Raw genomic sequence first — 20,128 nt, forward strand, 5'->3', positions numbered from 1 at the left:
GTCCACTTGCATGGGGGGTATTTGGCCCAGCTTTGGCATTTGGCTTTTAGCCCAAAGATTTGGCTTGGGTTGGAGTAGGTTTTGGGGGGAAATAGGGGGGAAATTTGGCATTTAGTCTATTGTTGGAGTTGGTCTTAAGAAGCCCAGAACAATATCTATACAAAAAAGGCTATATGGGTTAGAGATCAGAAAGATGTGCTTTTGCATGCTTAGAAGATTGTTAAAAGTCCATAAAATGGTGATTTTTATGTAACCAAATCGGACAATTTTGGATAAGATTAAACCACAATAACAACAATAAGCAGGGAACGAAGAAAAAATTGCAATCAACTTACAAAAACTTAGCAATTAGTTCATAGAAGGAAAAATAGCAGATAAATTGGGTAGTAATCAATTCAAAAACTCACTCAATCACAGAACACAAACGCACCCAATCACATAACACAAACCCACAAAAACGCACCCAATTTTTGTGCTAGAAATTCAAATTTCCAGAGATTTCAATCACAAAAACAACGAAATAGATCAAAACCCAATAATAATTACGATCAACAAAACAAAATTGAAGAAATTGATCGTCAAATTCAGAATTTACCAGACGAGAACAAGGATGAGGGAGCAGGACGAGGATGAGGGAGTAGAACGAGCACGAACAGGATGAGCGAGCAACTGTCTCGCTAAGAACTTCTAAGGAAGGGGTTAGTCGGAGTGAGTTCGACTTAATCCCATTAAACATAATCCTTCTGTCAAACAGACACAAGATTACACTAACAATTAGTCCAATCCAATGAGAGCTAGTGAGCCCAAACAAACACACCCTAAATGACCAACCAATCATGCCATAAAACAAATTTGAGTCACGTTTTAAGTACCATTTCTTATCAACTATTCAATAAAGGATCAAACAATCATGCCATAAAACAATTTTGAGAAAAAAAGGGAACTAAATTTAAGTTGAGTAGGGTAAATAATTGAAGTGACTTTGAGACATTTAAGGTAAGATCTTTGGATAGTGTTGTCAACCCAGATTTTTAACATAATTTAGTTCTATTACATATTATCCAAATAGCAGATACGTACTATTTTAATACAATAGCAACACATTGCTTACAACTAAAAAAAGACAGATTAGACAAATATACAGGTATATAGCAGGACCAATTGATATGCAACACATTTAGCCAATTTAAAACTCAAAGTTTTTAAGCCATTTTCATTAGTTTTCCTCTTATTTTTTTTTATTTTTGTTAAATTTTCGTCTTGCCCATACCACAACACAAAACTATCATCTTGATGTTCTACAAAATGTATTTTTGGTGAAAATTTTCTTCTAATCCATGTCAAAAAAAATTTGAAAATAAGGATACAAATATAAAAGGTATTTGAATCTAAATAAAGTAACACACTAAGAAAAAGAAATTCAATGGAAAAAGAAAAAGAAAAAGGTGGGGGAAAAATGTTATGATCGATACTTTGATCCTGATCCTTCCTGAAGAGAGTTGCTATAGTACTAGCGATTGTATCGAATTACAATCGCTATAACACTAGCAATTGTACTCAATTACAGTCGCTATCTTCGTACCGATCCCCCTCTTTTCAATTTTTTTCTTTTTATTTATTTTATTTTATTTTATTTATCTTACCATAACTACAAATTATCATATTCATGTCTTCAAAATATATTATCCCATGCTAAATCTATTATAATTAATATTTAAACACTTGAAATTAATGATTTAAAACCTAAATTTAAAGATACTCTCATAATTTCAACTTGAAAAAATCAATAAAAAAATAGTTTCAGGACCTAATAAACAGTATCACATCCAAAGGTCTTCCAATATTTTCTTTAACTCCGATGCAAATACTTTCTAAAGCTAAAAATTTCAAATTTTCACAAAAACTGTGATTTACAACCCATAGTTCTCTAATCGATGTTGAGAACTTTTACAATATTCGTTATAAACTTATAAGCCAAAGTTATAGTCATTTTACTCGCACCACATGTTTCCTAAAATTAATTGAGCACATTCCCAAGATTTTGGACACCTACAAATCTCTTTGGGAGACCCCACTATTAGTTTTTTTTTTTTTCCTTTCTATTTTTCAACTTCAAAAAATTAACGAGAAATAGTTTCGGGGCTTAATAAAGGATAAAATCACATCAAGGGACATTTTCGTTAATTCCCACATAAAATATTTGCTAGAGCTAAAGGTTATGGTTTAATAATTAGTAATTATGATTTACTAATTAATTTTATGTAGTTAATAAGTGTTAGGTTTAGTGATTTTTCAATATTTATCGGAATATAAATATTTTTAGATTAAAACATCTATAAAATTAACACGCCCCTAAACACTTGAACTTAGGGTGTTATTATTCACATGCCTCTAAACACTAAACCTCATGGGCCTTGATTGCTTCTACTGCAGCTTGAACTTTTTAGTGGGCATGTGTTTGGACTTAGGCGTGAGTTTGGACTACGTCTAAACCATTAATTTTATTTATTTAAATTTTTATTTTTTGGGAGTTTTAACGAAAAGTTCGCGGTACTGTTCACTTTAACGAAAAATCACATTTTTACATTAAAAAATCAATCATGGTACTATTCACTTTACCCTTTATTTTGTCTTTATCATTAAAACTCAAAGTTTTTAAGCCATTTTCATTAGTTTTCCTCTTTTTTTTTTTTTTTTTTGTTAAATTTTCGTCTTGCCCATACCACAACACAAAACTCATCTTGATGTTCTACAAAATGTATTTTTGGTGAAAATTTTCTTCTAATCCATGTCAAAAAAAATTTGAAAATAAGGATACAAATATAAAAGGTATTTGAATCTAAATAAAGTAACGCACTAAAAAAAAGAAATTCAATGGAAAAAGAAAAAGAAAAAGAAAAAGGCAGGGGGAAAAATGTTATTTTTTTTTTATTTTTGTTAAATTTTCGTTTTGCCCATACCACAACACAAAACTATCATCTTGATGTTCTACAAAATGTATTTTTGGTGAAAATTTTCTTCTAATCCATGTCAAAAAAAATTTGAAAATAAGGATACAAATATAAAAGGTATTTGAATCTAAATAAAGTAACGCACTAAGAAAAATAAATTCAATGGGAAAAGAAAAAGAAATTCAATGGAAAAAGAAAAAGAAAAAGGTGGGGGGAAAAATGTTACGATCGATACTTTGTTCCCGATTCTCCATGAAAGGAGTTGCTATAGTTCTAGCGATTGTGTTGGCTTACAATCGCTACCATTTTAGCAATGTTAATGATTTAAAGTCGCTATCTCCATACCGATCCCCTTATTTTCAATTTTTTTCTTTTTATTTATTTTATTTCATTTTATTTATCTTACCATAACTAGAAATTATCATATTCATGTTATTCAAAATATATTATCCCATGCTAAATCTATTATAATTAATATTTAAACACTTGAAATTAATGATTTAAAACCTAAATTTAAAGATACTCTCATATTTTCAACTTGAAAAAATCAATAAAAAAAATAGTTTTGGGACCTAATAAACGTTATCACGTCCAAAGGTCTTCCAATATTTTCTTTAACTCCGACGCAAATATTTCATAAAGCTAAAAATTTCAAATTTTCACAAAAACTGTGATTTACAACCCATAGTTCTCTAATCGATGTTGAGAACTTTTACAATCTCCGTTATAAACTTATAAGCCAAAGTTATAGTTATTTTACTCGCACCACATGTTTCCTAAAATTAATTTAGCACATTCCCAAGATTTTGGACACCTACAAATCTCTTTGGGAGACCCCACTGTTAGTTTTTTTTTTTTTCCTTTCTATTTTTCAACTTCAAAAAATTAATGAGAAATAGTTTATGGGCTTAATAAAGGATAAAATCACATCAAGTGAACATTTTCGTTAATTCCCGCGTAAAATATTTGCTACAGCTAAAGGTTATGGTTTAATAATTTACTAATTAATTTTATGTAGTTAATAAGTGTCAGGTTTAGTGATTTTTCAATATTTATCGGAATCTAAATATTTTTAGATTAAAACATCTATAAAATTAACACGCCCCTAAACACTAAACCTCATGGGCCTTCACTGCTTCTAATGTGGCTTGAACTTTCTAGTGGGCATACGTTTGGACTACGTCTAAACTTTTAATTTTATTTATTTAAAGTTTTATTTTTGGGAGTTTTAACGAAAAGTCCGCGGTACTGTTCACTTTAACGAAAAACCAGATTTTTACACTAAAAAATCAATCATGGTACTATTCACTTTACCCTTTATTTTGTCTTTATCATTAAAACTCAAAGTTTTCAAGCCATTTTCATTAGTTTTCCTTTTATTTTTTTTTATTTTTGTTAAATTTTCGTCTTGCCCATACCACAACACGAAACTATCATATTGATGTTCTACAAAATGTATTTTTGGTGAAAATTTTCTTATAATCCATGTCAAAAAATATGAAAATAAGGATACAAATATAAAAGGTATTTGAATCTAAATAAAGTTGTCACATCCCGACCCGGGCCCCCACCACAACCCGGGCTCGACTCCACCACCGTAGCACGATATTGTCCACTTTGGGCCCCAACCACGCCCTCACGGTTTTGTTTTTGGGAACTCACACGAGAACTTCCTGATGGGTCACGCATCTAGCCCCCTTCTCGCTTAACTTCGAAGTTCCGATGGAACCCAAAGCCAGTGAGCTCCCAAAAGGCCTCATGCTAGGTAGGGATGGGAATATACATTTAAGGATCACTCCCCTGGGCAATGTGGGATGTCACAAAAGTAACGCACTAAGAAGAAGAAATTCAATGGAAAAAGAAAAAGAAAAAGGCGGGGGGGGGGGGGGGGGGAAATGTTACGATCGATACTTTGATCCCGATCCTCCTTGAAGGGAGTTGCCATCGTGCTAGCGATTGCACTCAGTTACAATCGCTAGCACTTGAAATTTCATGTTCTTCAAAATATATTATCCCATGCTAAATCTATTATAATTAATATTTAAACACTTGAAATTAATGATTTAAAACCTAAATTTAAAGATACTCTCATATTTTCAACTTGAAAAAATCAATAAAAAAATAGTTTTAGGACCTAATAAACGGTATCACGTCCAAAGGTCTTCCAATATTTTCTTTAACTCCGACGCAAATATTTCCTAAAGCTAAAAATTTCAAATTTTCACAAAAACTGTGATCTACAACCCATAGTTCTCTAATCGATGTTGAGAACTTTTACAATATTCGTTATAAACTTATAAGCCAAAGTTATAGTTATTTTACTCGCACCGTATGTTTCTTAAAATTAATTTAGCACATTCCCAAGATTTTGGACACCTACATATCTCTTTGCGAGACCCCACAGTTAGTTTTTTTTTCTTTTTCCTTTCTATTTTTCAACTTCAAAAAATTAACGAGAAATAGTTTCGGGGCTTAATAAAGGATAAAATCACATCAAGTGAACATTTTCGTTAATTCCCGCATAAAATATTTGCTAGAGCTAAAGGTTATGGTTTAGTAATTAGTAATTATGATTTACTAATTAATTTTATGTAGTTAATAAGTGTCAGGTTTGATGATTTTTCAATATTTATCGGATTCTAAATATTTTTAGATTAAAACGTCTATAAAATTAAGTTTAGATAGTGTACATAATTTTTTTTTAAAATTATTTAAAAAAAAGTCTAAATTAATTTTTTAATAATTTTGAACTAAAATTTAACCTATTTGGAGCAGGAAAATTATTTCTGAATCAAAACTTAAATTGAAGTTTTAATCCAAGAATTAGAGTGTCGCCGATAAATGAGCAAAAATCGAACAAAAAATTTGAAGAAAAAAGAAGCACAAATTAATAAAAAACCTCACGGTGTAAGTCACGCCTGCACATTGTTGTGGGAATATCAAATGGATCATAAATATTTTAAGTGTTAAAATAAGGGAAACTTCACTCTCGAAAGACAAACAAAAAAAAAACAACAAAAGGAGATGAATGAGAAATGAGAATCAAGTAATTACCATGTCTGGATTTGGATGAGGCAGGAAGAGAAGGCCATGATTGACGCTTAGTCTTCCTCTTCTTCTTGTAATTCATGTTCCCCCTTCAAATTTCAAAAACAAAAAACCACCCATACTTGATTCCCATAAAAAAAGAAAGTATTATTGGTACTCCAAAAATCTTGTTCTACACTCCTCGTAAGTGTATTTTTCTTTCCTAATATAGAAAGTTTGGAATGTAGAATGAGATTTTTTGAGTGCTAATAACAATTCCCAAAAAAAAAAAAATAATAAATAATAATAAATTAAAAAAAAAAAAAAACTGGTATAAAAATTTCATGACACCTATAAAAATTTAATTCTAACACAGAAACTTCATTTTAAACTAACATTCACACAGTCCTAATCATTTGTAAATTACCATATTCTTATCATTATTTCAGTATGTCTTCTTATATTTAGGGTGAGCTCATACCAGTCACTAAAATTGCTAATGTATTTACAGATTAGGCTTGACTTACAATCTTCTTCAGTATAATCTCCATTCCATTTCATCCCAAAACCTAGGGATTCGGTGCCAGAACTGCATCTTCTCAGTTGTTGCATATCTTCTTGCAAATGAGTCATTGACTTCTCACGCTTAGAGACCAAGCCATCACGCCGCAAACGCGAGTATCAGCATCGAAGGGGGTTGGCTTGGAAACTGAGAGCTGAGTACCAATCAAGGGATTATTATGTAGCGTTGTGCCTACTCTGGATGATGCCAAAGTGGACCCTTGAATATGTAATGAAGGTAGTCGTCCATGGAGCCTTCAGAAAGGTGCACTGTACTGCATGGACATGAGGAAATGAGAACAAATAAGAATTATAAAAACTAAAGTGAATCAAACCCATGGATCTTACTGGGATTACCTTCATAAAAGCTAAGCATTTTGGAAAGAACATTTTCATTTAACAATGACTTTGAAAATGCCTTTCTATTCAAGTATGTTGGCCCAAAATTAAAAGTGATAGATGCTGTCGAAGTGATAGATGTTTTCGAACAATTTACTTTGTAGCAATCATTAACATTACAATTTTGTAGGAGTAATGTAGACGGATTTGTTTAGTTGCATCAAGCTCCTCAATTTCCAATTAACATGCCAATTTATAGTCCGCTGCCCTTTCTTTTTCAGACAACAAATCTAAAACATTGATATTGGCAATCAAGAACCAGCCAAATCAAAAGGATGAAGGTTAGGACAAGGTAATTTAGTTAGTCAACATCCTCACTTCGCTCCTAATTGAATTACTTGGAAAAACTATTTGACAGATTCGCATCTATTGATAATTTCGAATTTGTTGATTGCAGTTGGATATGTATTGGACTTGATGCCTGTAAGTATAACTAACAACACTTTGTATCTTAATTTTGTTTAGTGCCTGTGTGTCCATGAAACATTTTCGTTAATTTGTTGCTTTCGTTTAGTGAGTGATTTTGATTAGCCTTGGAATCTAGATTTTGTTATCAATTAACATATAATTGGGGTTTGCAGGGAGAAGTCGAATCTGGAGGGAGGGTGCGACGAGTATTTGAACTATCCTGCTGCTGCCGCCGCGGGCAGTCTCTGGCCCTCTAGGGTTTGAATAATATCAAGTATCTAGATTAATTATCCTTGTAAGTTGGGATGAAACCACCGTTTGTTGCTGATTATGAACTGTGCTTCGATGGGATTGCGCATCTCCTCGTCGTCGTCGTCGTCGTCTAAGTATGGATGAAACTGCTATTTTAATTAGAACATTTTCGGGCTCAATAATTCAATCTTATGATTTTATTGGTCCTTTCTTCTTTGGTGATAATTTAGCACCATTTAACGCCAAATAAAAGAGTGTGCTATTGAATTAGAGGATATTAAAACTGGTTTAACGCCAAACAGAAGCCAACTCCGTCTTCACCCCACCATCATTATCACCGCCATGCCACAATCGCCACAACAAAAACCAAAACCACCACCATACTGGTGCATATGCCCCGTTATTATTTATTACATTTTTATTAGTTCTAGTTTTGGAAAGACGGGTCTCATAAAGTCGACTATAAAAGCAGTTCTACCGTGTCTTAGGCCCCTAGGTTATCCATTATTTAATCCACTCAGTGAATAATAACTGTCTTTTGTATCTCTACTCCTATACTAAATAGACTTGGCAATTGACAATAAACTATTAATATTTTTTTTATTTTATAAAATAATACAAAATAACTTTTAATTTTTTTCCTTTTTCCTACTTCTTTTTCTTTTCATTTTTTTCCAGAACACTCTTCCTTTTCATTTTTTTTTCCAAACCACTCTTTATTTTCATTTTTTTCCAGAACACTCTTCCTTTTCCTATTCCTTCTCTCTCTCTCTCTCTCTCTCTCTCTCTCTCTACCAACGCAACCCTTCCCCCTCATTTCTGAAACCTCTCTTCCTCTTTAATCTCTCTCATTCTCTTTCTACAGATCCGAGAGTTCTCATCCTTCCTCTTCTTCGAAACCAAAGCAAATCAAACTAACAAACTCTGAAATCTCAATGCCCTGGATGAGAGGAACTCGAATATATCCTTGCATGCATCATCAAAGCACCATTTGGGTGATCCACCATTAAAGCCCAGAGCTTCCAGCTTCCATTGCTCAAACCCAGATGAGGTTATTGCCCTACTTCAATTGTTTGAGTTATTCTCTGGTTTTTGATGTGTTTCGAGTTGAAACTCTTGGGTTTAGTCTGTTCCATTTGTTTGTGGGTGTATCATCAGCCTCGGCGACAAACTCCTACGAGAGCCGTTGAGTTCGAAGCCTACTGGTTTTTCATTTTTTATTTTTATTTTTTATTAATATTTTTAATTTTTATTAATTTTATATTATGGTTGACGTTAGCCCACGTTACATTCCCTTCAGGCGCTCGGGCCGACACAAATCGCTAGGCCTCTCCCTCAGGCCTGCTCGAGCTCGCTCGCCAGCACACACTGAGCTTCATCACTTGGGTTACATGGCCCTGTTCCTACGCTGTCCCTCGGGCTGGAGCACACGGTGGACTTGCTCTAAATACCACCATACCCATACGATACATACTTAATCAACTTTATTCACATTTGCTAGGAGGTAGGACGTAGCAAGCAATTCCTCAGCATTAGTTGATGTTCACTTAAATCTGAACTCAAAGGTCACCAGGAGAAACACACACATTTGCGACACCTGTGCAAAGATTTCCAACATCAACGACCGACCAGAATCTGTGCAACCGTAACTACAAATATATTTCCTTTAAAAACTAAAAAATAAAACATAAAAAGAATCTTAAAAATCAAAGTCTACGAAGATACTCCTAGTCTGCTTGGCTCCCACCTCACTGCACGTTGCCAGAGATTTTAGTTATTTAAATCCCCGCTGTGTCCTTCGCTCCAAATTCCAATCCCCCCATCACCACTCCATTGACGAAACGCGCACCAACCACCTTTGCTTTCTGCTTCATAAGCACTTTTCCACCACCGGCTTTTCTCTCCGACTTCCATAGAGATATCGAATCAGGGCCGTAGATAATTTCGATCAGAGGAATCACATGGGTGTGGATTTCTACAACGTGCTGAGGGTGAACCGGAACGCGACGCAGGAGGACCTGAAGAAGGCGTACAAGAAGCTGGCGATGAGGTGGCACCCCGACAAGAACCCAGTCGATAACGAGGAAGCGGAGGCCAAGTTCAAGCAGGTGTGCCAGGCGTACGATGTTCTCAGCGACCCCCAGCGGCGCCAGATCTACGACATCTACGGCGAGGAGGGGCTCAATTGCGGCGACCCGGAAGACCTTTTTGCCGAGTTTTTCGGCGGATCTGGCGGCGTCGGGGACAGGGCGTTCAAGAAGAGCAGTGTGAATGGTGCAGGGCGTAATGGTAATTTGAAGAATAAGAAGGTTGCGGCGATTGAGAGCAAGTTGACGTGCAGTTTGGAGGATCTTTACAGAGGGGCGAGGAGGAAGATGAGGATTTCGAGAACCGTTCCTGATGAGTTCGGGTGAGCATTCTGTTTCTCTCTTCTTTTATTGTTGGGTTTCTTTTAAAATGTCGGAATTGCTGCAAAGTCTGTTTCTTTCTTTTTGTTAATTGGGATTAAGGATTTATGGAAAATGATGTGTTCGTATGGTTTTTGTTAATTGCGTCTGTTGACTTGTTTTGTTGACTTTGATTAAGGCATAATTAGCTGGGGAGTTTTGTTAATACGGTTAAAATTTCATCAAACTGCCGTTTTAGTTAGGTGATCTTGACTTTCACTTAAATCAGAAATTAAATGGAAACATTTAGAAAAGGAATCGATTTTGGATTAGATTTCTGAACTTGATATTGCCCAAACGATGTGTTCTTAATTTGTCCGAATTGAGAGGACATGAGTTATGCCAGTTGACCAAGGCAGGGCATCTTTCGTGTCATTTGCGTTTGATCCCCTTGTCGTCGTAAGTTATAGATTAGAGTAGTTTCAACTATCGAATACCGAAACACAATTTGTTTCCCAAAAGTTTTAGACTCGTTCAAATAATGTTCAAACAACCACTTTGTTGCAGTAAGCCAAAGACTATTGAGGAAACCCTAAAGATAGACATCAAGCCTGGCTGGAAGAAGGGTACAAAGATCACATTCCCAGAGAAAGGCAACCAAGAACCCGGCTCTTCTCCGGCTGATCTCATTTTCGTCGTTGATGAGAAGCCCCACCATCTTTTCAAGCGTGACGGGAATGATCTTATGGTCACTCAGAAACTCTCTCTACTTGAGGCTCTCACCGGAGCGTTCGTCAATCTGACAATGTTGGACGGAAGGGTTCTCGTGATCCCGGTGAAGAACATTATTATCAAACCTGGCCATGAGGAGGTGGTTCCTAATGAGGGAATGCCAATCTCTAAAGATCCGACCAAGAAAGGAAACCTAAGGGTCAAGTTCGACGTCGTCTTTCCGGCGAAGCTTAGTGCAGAGCAGAAGGATGATCTGAGGAGAGTGCTGGGTGGGGGTGTTACCTAAGGTAATGAGAATTCATATGCCTAGGATAAAAACCAAATCCATTAACTCTAATTATCATGTAAACATTTAATCTTTCCACGGTGCAATTGTGCATACTAGGAAGTCTGGTTTGAAGGTTTGGAATCCATAAATGTAAGATAAGCTCATGGAGCTCCATAATATTGTAAGTATTTTCTAATGGCTTATAACATTTTTCTTTGATGTTCGTGTTTAAGATATTGCGAAAATTCAAAAATTGCATTTTTCAAACGAGTTTTACCAATGATGTTTAATCGGTTTTGTGAAACTTTTGCTACGCTACAAATTTTTTAAAATTGGTGCAGGATATATCATAGATGTTCAAATAGACTGAACTACATTAGGGCCAAGTTTAACGCCATGTTAGAATTTCATATTCATCTTTAAAAAGAAATACTTATGTCACTCGATTGATGACAATATATCCAAATGTATTATAACATTGTCCTTAATGTATACACAAAAAATCTCGGGAAAATTCAAGAAATTGTACTCACGATTGTTAACTAGTTTGCAAAATTCTAGTGTAATTTTAGCTGTTGCTGAAATTAACTTTCGTTATAGTGCAGCGAAATTACACAAAATACGTTTATATAATCAAGAGAAAGCAAAACAAAGTGATTCATTAAATTTTAATGATATATAGCTCACAATTGTGTGTGTGTGTGTATTGGTCAAAATATATATATTAGACAAAATGATATCGGTTTTATTATAATTTTAAGAACTAATACGAATATCAAAGAAGACATTCGAAATAGCATACAAGACGTCCTTATTCCAAAAAAAAATAAAAGACCAACTCAGATAAACGAGTTGCCGCGGTACTATATTTTTTCCTTTTTCACTTTATTTCTTCCACTCTCACACGTTGGTGTCACATCATCATCATAATGTATTCCCGATCCAGCTTTAATTTACTCACATAATCAGTTAATTAATCATTTGATTAATTATGATCTCCTATGTTTCTCAATCTTCTTCTGCAGTTCATCTTTCCTAGCCCCCACGATCTTATCAACCACCACCCCGTTCTTCATGAATACAAATGATGGCATTGCCTGCACCCCAAACTCCCTTGCTACATCCTGCATCCATCCATTCATTTTTATCAATTATATACCATATATATATATATATATATATATATCTGTACGAGTCTCGTCTTTTTGGTCATCTAGTAATCAAAGATTCATGGTCACTTATCTTTAAAATTAATATCAATGGTTGATATCAAAATATTAAAAACACATTCATTTGTTCTCCACCAATGATATTAAATTCAAGCATGAGCGACCATATATTCTTTCGCCACTTGGTAACTAAGATCACATTTCTGATATTTGTATGTCATGTTCGGTCACGGGTCAAATTCAAATTTCAACATAATGTTATTGATATTTCAAGAAGAACATTATGTTTTCCTGGATGCGAATTCCATCTTTATGCTTTTGCAAGGAATCAGTGCGTAACAACGTTTTTGAGGTGTAAATAATTGTTTTTTTTTTTTTTTTAATTTTTAATATATGTAAAATTTAAGAAAAATATGAGGAGAAGTATTCATGCATAAAATATATACCGGTAGCTCGTCGACATCAAGCTTCACGAACTCGACGTCGGTGAATTTATCAGCGTAGTCTCTCAAGATTGGCTCCATGGCTCTACAAGGTCCACACCATGTAGCCGTGAAATCAATCACCATCTGTTCGTCACCATAACCATCCAAACAAAATAATTAATCAATTAAGCAACTTCATTAAAATAAATAGAGTAAGTATAATATAGTAGATTTATCATATACGGAGCTTAATTATGAACTCATTTAGAAGTGTTTATAAAATGGTTGAAATTGCTTTTCGTGAAAATATTTTTGAAACCAATTCTTAATAAAAATGCAAGTAAATTCTATAAAGTAATCAATGTTCTTTTTGGAAGAAGCACATAACTGGTGCTTCTTGCAGAAATACTTCAAATGCTTTTGGAACTCAAAAATATTTTTTCTAAAGTCGCTTTCAGTCATTTTAAAAGCACTTCCAAATGAGCTCTATAACTTTCATTCTACACAAACAATAGTATAGTGAGGGAGCATTCAAACTCGAGACTTTCAATGTAAGAATAGATGCTCTTAAACAACTGAATTACAAAACCTACAAGCTCCAAAAAGGAGCTTAATGATAGTTACCAGTTTATCGCTGTCTTTGAAGGCAGCGAAGTGGGTGTTCCATTGACCCTTGGAATGGAAGGCCACGATGCGAGACTCGTGTCCATGTGAAGATTCATCCGAGTCTGGAATGTGTGACATGTTGCCTCCCATTTCTTCTTTCTTCTTCTTCTACTACTCTCTTTGCCTAAAACAAAATGATAAGCAGTTTCTTCTAGTCGACTGCGCTCGGCTGTGGATATTTGGTGTTGGTGGGAAGCTGTTTATATAGTGGTTTAGGGCGATGGGCGAAAGTTGTATGGTGAACTTTAAGAATCGGATTCGTTCGACCATTCTACTATGTGGATCGTTGAATTTAATTTGGAAATTTTCTAAGGCATCTAGGTGGGATATTAATCATAAAAAAGGACTATCTTTTATATAAACTCATATTCATTTGCGCATGTTTGATTCTTCGTTCGTACAACATTTGTTAGAAAAATTGATGATGAAAATGACCGATAGAGGGTTGAGTAAAATTTAATTTCAGGACTACAACTAATATTTGAATTCATGGACAAAATGCTTTCAAAATCATAACTCAACGAATATTTCTGTAAGTAAAGTGTATTTATAACATATTTGTTAAATGTAAGATGATTTGTCTGACCCAAAATGGGTTTAATTCATGAATGTTGAGGTGGAAGCTCTAGAAAAGAATTTTACTTGGGATTTGGTTTCTTTGCCAAAAGGGCGAAAGCTGCGGTGTTCACTGTCAAGCAGAAAGTAAATCACTGTTCATGACACGGTAGCATAATCAATGTTCACGCACGGCACTATTCATGATTTTGTTAACAAAGGAAATCACAACAACACGAACACTGACTTTACAGTCGACACTAAGAAAAAGTGAGCACAACATTAAAGTGCACAGGTCATTAAGAGCAAACTATTCTAAAGCTAAGTTGAATTGAACATGGTAAATACCAAAAAGTATCAAATAATAATTGGAAATTTCTTTTAGGAAATTATTATTGGCACTTCAAAAATTTTATTATACACTTCTCACAAGTGTATTTTTTTTTCCTAATATAGAAAGTTTGGAGTGTAGAATGAGATTTTTGAAGTGCTAATAACAATTCCCTTATTTTATACTCATTGATCTTCAAAGTAGAGTATATATAGAAGTTACAACTAGTACGTATACACTTCATAAATGTGCGACAAAAAACTACTATTTACACATATAACTCGCAACATATTATCATATTGTGAATTATATTTTCAACTGAGACGAATACTAGTTTTACTGATACGTCCACAATGCGGTAGACATAGCATTGTTTTTTTCTCTTCTTTATGGATGTTGTTAGGACTTATAGTAGTTTAAGAGTTATGCGCACCCTTTCCTTACAAGCCAATTTTTAACATGATCAATCGATTACTTTAAGAGTTATTGTGTACAGAAGCGCGACGGTATAATGTTAGGACTCGATTGTCCCTATATCAAAATAATAATATATACTAATGTTGTTTAAAAGCTCTTGGCCAGCCTTTCTCTTTCAATCCGGTTTTTAAGGACGAGTTCTATCTATGTGCCAAGCAGACAAGTTCTGTCTATATGCTCTTAGCAGATGAATGTAAGATGTTAATTAAGTCATAATAAACACCCAAAAAAAGATAAAATTAAAAGAAATTAAAAGTCTATGACAGAGTTGGTGAGTGGGTATTGTTTCTGAATTTGGCATCTAATTAATTCAATCATTTTTCATTTTATAATTAAAGGTAAATGCTGAGATCCCTAATTACACCAATTAGAGTGTAAAGAGCAGTTGGCTGTTGTTAATCTCAATAGACAAGTTTTGCCACGACGTAAAAAACAAAGAGAATGGCATATATTCACCATTAGCATCCAAAACCAAAACTAAAAGTCAGCTTAGTTATCGGAATTTTCTAGTATCTACGCGCGCAATATTTTGAAATATTGCTGAAATTAATAATTAAAATTTAACGGCAAAAAATTTCACAGTATAAGATACCTCGAAGCATTTGCCATGGGAGCTACAAAACAAGATATTTACACAGAACTACAATTCTGTGAATGAAACCCATGAGCTACCAAATACTGTGGAATCTAATACAAAAAATTAACCGAGGTTAGTAAAAGGGGAAAAGGCATCTCCTTTTTTTGCACTTTACAGTGGTTCCAATTGTTGCCTTGATCAAGTTGCCCCCACCCGTGCAATACACATAAACCCACCACCACACACATGATAGATAGAGCATAAATCACCAATGAAATGAATAGGCAAACTGCGGCTTGAAAATGGTATACGAAAACATGTTTTCTAAAGAATTATAGGTTAGCAGATGCATGTTAAACCAATTAATCAAGGCAACATATCTACATCTTCGAGTTCAATTCGAATCTCTCACTCCCCACGTATTAAAATAACTTAGAATATATATTATAGTTTAAAAGGTAACTTAACATTTATAGATGTTGCAGACATGAGCGTAACTATATTGACTAAAACATATATACTTCCGTCATTGTACCCAAATTCAAATTTTTCCCTTCATAATTTGGATTAGTTTGCACTTGATGCTGAAAGACTCTTTTTTCCTCTTTACCCTAATAATGTTGAAACAACTTTTTTGCAGTAAGCCAAAGACTAATGAAGAAACATCAAGCATGGCTGGAAGAAGGGTACAAAGATCACATATATTGTTAGAGTAAATGTAGAATTATGGAGAATAATCCGACTGACGATTTTGAGGTACGACTTGAATCGTTTTCTTAAAATGTTATTTGCCTCCACTCGAATGAGTTTGCTAAAGGGTTCTTTGCAAGTCACTTCCAAGATACAACAAAGTATGACATATTCGATTAGCAAAACCGAATTGTATTCACTTAGAAATAACTAAAAAGAAATTGTATGAATGTAATGGTGAGAGAAGAGAGAGTAAGGGAATTGTGTAGACAACAAATTTCTAAATGATTCCTTTTCTACTAATGTCATCAATATATATAGAGAGAATTACATCCGTTTGACACATTTTTTTATTTGAGTATGTCATTTCACCATAGGATACAACACATTACAATAGTATGTCCAATGAATATATTTGATACAAAACACCTACTACCCAAAGGTCATATATATATATATATATATATGTTATAAGGCATGCGGTTGGATACCCAATCAATGTGTATGTCTGTTAGCCATAATGAAAAGCTGCATGGTTTTTCTTGAAAAGATGTAATTATTGGGCAAAGAACCCAACTCTTTTCTGCTAACTCAAAACGCACGCATATACATATGCCTATTATATATATTCTTGAAATATTCTACATATATTCCCAGAGAAAGGCAACCATGAACCCGGCATCTCTGTGGCTGATCTCATCTTCGTCGTTAACGAGAAGCCCACCCTCTTTTCAAGCGTGACAGGAATGATCTTATGATCACTCAAAAACTCTCTCTACTCGAGGCTCTCGCCGGAGCGTTCGTCAATCTGACAACGTTGGACGGAAGGGTGATCCCGGTGAAAGACAGTATTAGCAAACCTGGCCATGAGGAGGTGGTTCCTAATGAGGGAATGCCAATCTCTAAAGATCCGACCAAGAAAGGAAACCTAAGGCTCAAGTTCGACGTCGTCTTTCGGGCGAAGCTTAGTGCAGAGCAGAAGGATGATCTGAGGAGAGTGCTGGGTGGAGGTGATACCTAAGGTATCGTTTGGTACGTAGACGGGACGGGACAGAACGGAATGGGACAGAACGGGACAGGACGGAACGGAACGAAGCGGGAGCAAAGATGCCCTCGGATGGAAACAAGGAGGAAGAAGAAGAAGACGGAGAGGTTATAATTTTGTGTTCCACGGATGTGGAACGAGTCGTTCCAGGGGGTGAGGTGGAACGAAAATTCACCCAAAACTTGTCCCGTGGAACAGCTCGTTCCACCCGTTTTAGGCGTACCAAATGTGGGACGGAACGCCTTGTCCCACTCTGTTCTGTACCGTCCCACGTACCAAACGGTACCTAAGGTTATGAGAATTCATATGCCTCGGATAAAAACCAAATCCGTTTTAACTCTAATTGTCATGTAAATATTTAATCTTTCCACGGTGCGATTGTGCATACTAGTCTAGTTTGAAGGTTTGGAATCCATAAATGTAAGAAATGCTCACGGAGCTCCCTAAATTGTAAGATTATTTTCTAATGGCTTATAACACTTTTCTTTGATGTTTGTGTTAAAGGTATTGCGAAAACTAAAAACCTGCATTTTTCAAAAAGAATTTTTACTCACGATGTTTAATCGGTTTTGTGAAATAAAAAAATTATCATAAGTTATATTTTCATGAAACTTTCCTACACCGCAAAGTTTTTAAAATTCATACAGGATATACCAATGTTCAAAAAGACATAACTACGTTATGGCTAAGTTTTACGCCAGGTTGGAATTTTCTATTTATATTTTAAAAATGGTTTAAAAAGAAATATTTTTGTCACTCAATTATTGACAATATTTTCAAATGTTTTATAACGTTGTCCTTAATGTATACACAGAAGATCTCGAGAAAACTTAACAAATTACTCACGATTGTTTAACTAATTTGCAATTCTAGTGGAATTTTCGCCGCTGCTCAAACTTCTTAAATTTTATGCAGAATATTTCATTGTAGTGCAGCAAAATTCCACAACACAGGTTTAATTAATCGAAAGCAAGCAATACGAGGTGATCCGTTAAATTTTAATGATACATATAGCTCACATTTTTTTTAAAATAAAGTGAATTAGCACTTAAGAAATACAAACATACAAAACAATCACGAAAATTAAAGAATACACAATCACTCTTATTTAGTCTGCACCTTTTTTAAACAAAACGATAATGTTTTTATTATAATAATACAAATATTAAATGGAAGTGTTATTGGCACTCCAAAAATCTTATTCTACACTCCTCACAAGTATATTTTTCTTTCTAAATATAGAAAGATTAGAGTGTAGAATAAGATTTTTAAAGTTCCAATAACAATTCTCATATCAAAAAGTACATTCGAGATAATATTTATGAGGTTTTCAATCCAACAAAACTTTAACAAAACATAAAAAGCCAATTCAACCAAACTACTTGCGACCTTGTTATATTATTTATTTTTCGCTTTATTTCTTCCACTCTCACGCGTTGGTGTCACATCATCATATTCCCAATCGAGCTTTAGTTTAGTCACAGCATCAGTTAATTAATCCTTCGATTAATTATGATCTCCTGTGTTTCTCAATCTTCTTCTGCAGTTCATCTTTCCTAGCCCCCACGATCTTATCCACCACCTCCCCTTTCTTCATGAATACAAATGAAGGCATTGCCTGCACCCCAAACTCCCTTGCCACATCCTGCATCCATCCATTCATATTTACCAATTATATACCATACATATACATACATATATATATATATTTGTATTTTCATTTCGTCACCTAGATCAAGAATTCATGGTCACTTACCCTTAAATTAGTATCAAAGATTGATATCAAAATATTAAAAACATGTTCATTTATTCTCCACCATTGATATCAAATTTAAGGATGAGTAACTAATTAACTATGTATTCTATGGCCACATGGTAACTAAGATAACATTTCTGATATTTATACGTCACATTTGGTCACGTGTTAATTGCATATTTCAACATGATTTTTTTTTTTTTTTTGAACAAAAGATAGACCTACACCAAGGGGGTAAAGGAGTGGGTTAAGCCCTAAAATGGACTTGCCATAATAATATGATTTAACTTCACAACTAATCAGTGTATACTGTATAATAACGTTTTTAAGGTCTAAATAATAGTTTTCTTTGTAATATATGTAAAATTTATGGAAAATACAAGGAGAAGTATTCATGCATAAATATATATACCGGTAGCTCGTCGACATCAAGCTGGACGAACTCAACGTCAGTGAATTTATCAGCGTAGTCTCTCAAGATTGGCTCCATGGCTCTGCAAGGTCCACACCATGTAGCCGTGAAATCAATCACCATCTATTCATCACCATCACCATCCAAACAAAATAATTAATCAATTTAGCAACTTTATTAAAATAAAAAAGAGTAGAGTATATTAGAGTAGATTTATCATATATGGAGCTTAACATAAGCTCATTCAGAAGTGCTTTTAAAATGGTTAAAATTATTTTTTGGTGAAAATATTTTTTAAATCAATCATTGTAAAAATGTAAGTAAATCTGAAAAATCACGTAAAGTTCTTCTTAGAATAAGCACATAACTATTGTTTCTTACATAAATTAAGCACTTTAAGTACTTTTGGAACCTAAAAACATTTTCTCTAAAACTAATCTAGCCATTTTAAAAGCATTTCTGAACAAGCCCCATGACTTTCCTTTTATACAAACAATAGTGTAGGGAGGGACTATTTAAACTCGAGACTTTCAATGTAAGAATAATATCAACTGAATTATAAAGCCTACAAACTCTTTAAGGAGTTTAATTATAGTTAGTTACCAGTTTATTGCTGTCTTTGAAGGCAGCGAAGTGGGTGTTCCATTGACCCTTGGAATGCAAGGCCACGATGCGAGACTCGTGTCCATGTGAAGATTCATCCGAGTCTTGAAGGTGTGACATGTTGCCTCCCATTTCTTCTTCTTCTACTACTCTCTTGTGTCTCTGAGAGATGGTGATAAAACAAAACTATAGGCAATTTGTTCCAATCGACTGCGTTTGGCGTGGATATTTGGTGTTGGTCCGAAGGGGTTTATATATAGTGGTTTAGGGCAATGGAGGCAAAAGTTGTATGATTAACTTTAAGAATCGAATTCCTTTGCCTAGTGCATGTTTGGCTTTTCAATCGTAGTAAGTTTGATAGAAAAACTGACGGCCAAAAGGACCGATAGAGGGCAAAGTGATATTTAATTTGAGGACTATAAAATTTAATATTTGAA

The 20,128-nt window shown here is 34.3% G+C and overlaps 3 protein-coding genes and 1 long non-coding RNA gene across 4 annotated transcripts; 2 read left to right on the top strand and 2 right to left on the bottom strand.

The window, feature by feature from the left end:
* The first annotated feature begins 9,073 nt into the window (after window positions 1-9,073).
* LOC103950886 (dnaJ homolog subfamily B member 4) lies at window positions 9,074-11,217 on the top strand. The gene is made up of 2 exons (XM_009362136.3): window positions 9,074-10,008; window positions 10,553-11,217. The coding sequence occupies exons 1-2, from the start codon at window positions 9,560-9,562 to the stop codon at window positions 11,001-11,003; spliced, it is 900 nt and encodes a 299-aa protein (XP_009360411.2). The 5' UTR covers window positions 9,074-9,559; the 3' UTR covers window positions 11,004-11,217.
* A 492-nt stretch (window positions 11,218-11,709) lies between these two features.
* LOC125477575 (thioredoxin H2-like) lies at window positions 11,710-13,428 on the bottom strand. Its single transcript, XM_048584810.1, has 3 exons — window positions 13,204-13,428; window positions 12,601-12,723; window positions 11,710-12,109 (listed from the first exon to the last, which is right to left on the bottom strand). The coding sequence occupies exons 1-3, from the start codon at window positions 13,333-13,335 to the stop codon at window positions 11,975-11,977; spliced, it is 390 nt and encodes a 129-aa protein (XP_048440767.1). The 5' UTR covers window positions 13,336-13,428; the 3' UTR covers window positions 11,710-11,974.
* A 3,328-nt stretch (window positions 13,429-16,756) lies between these two features.
* Window positions 16,757-17,407, top strand: LOC125477859. Its single transcript, XR_007258741.1, has 2 exons — window positions 16,757-16,897; window positions 17,212-17,407. It is a non-coding gene; the product is annotated as an uncharacterized LOC125477859 (long non-coding RNA).
* Window positions 17,408-18,003: 596 nt separating this feature from the next.
* LOC125477774 (thioredoxin H2-like) lies at window positions 18,004-19,926 on the bottom strand. Its single transcript, XM_048585224.1, has 3 exons — window positions 19,692-19,926; window positions 19,089-19,211; window positions 18,004-18,565 (listed from the first exon to the last, which is right to left on the bottom strand). The coding sequence occupies exons 1-3, from the start codon at window positions 19,821-19,823 to the stop codon at window positions 18,431-18,433; spliced, it is 390 nt and encodes a 129-aa protein (XP_048441181.1). The 5' UTR covers window positions 19,824-19,926; the 3' UTR covers window positions 18,004-18,430.
* Window positions 19,927-20,128: the final 202 nt, after the last annotated feature.

Source organism: the organism of the source record quoted next, unplaced genomic scaffold (genome assembly GCF_019419815.1).
Source record: "Pyrus x bretschneideri cultivar Hongxiangsu unplaced genomic scaffold, Pyrus_bretschneideri_v1 Contig22, whole genome shotgun sequence".
Taxonomy (NCBI): Eukaryota; Viridiplantae; Streptophyta; class Magnoliopsida; order Rosales; family Rosaceae; genus Pyrus; species Pyrus x bretschneideri.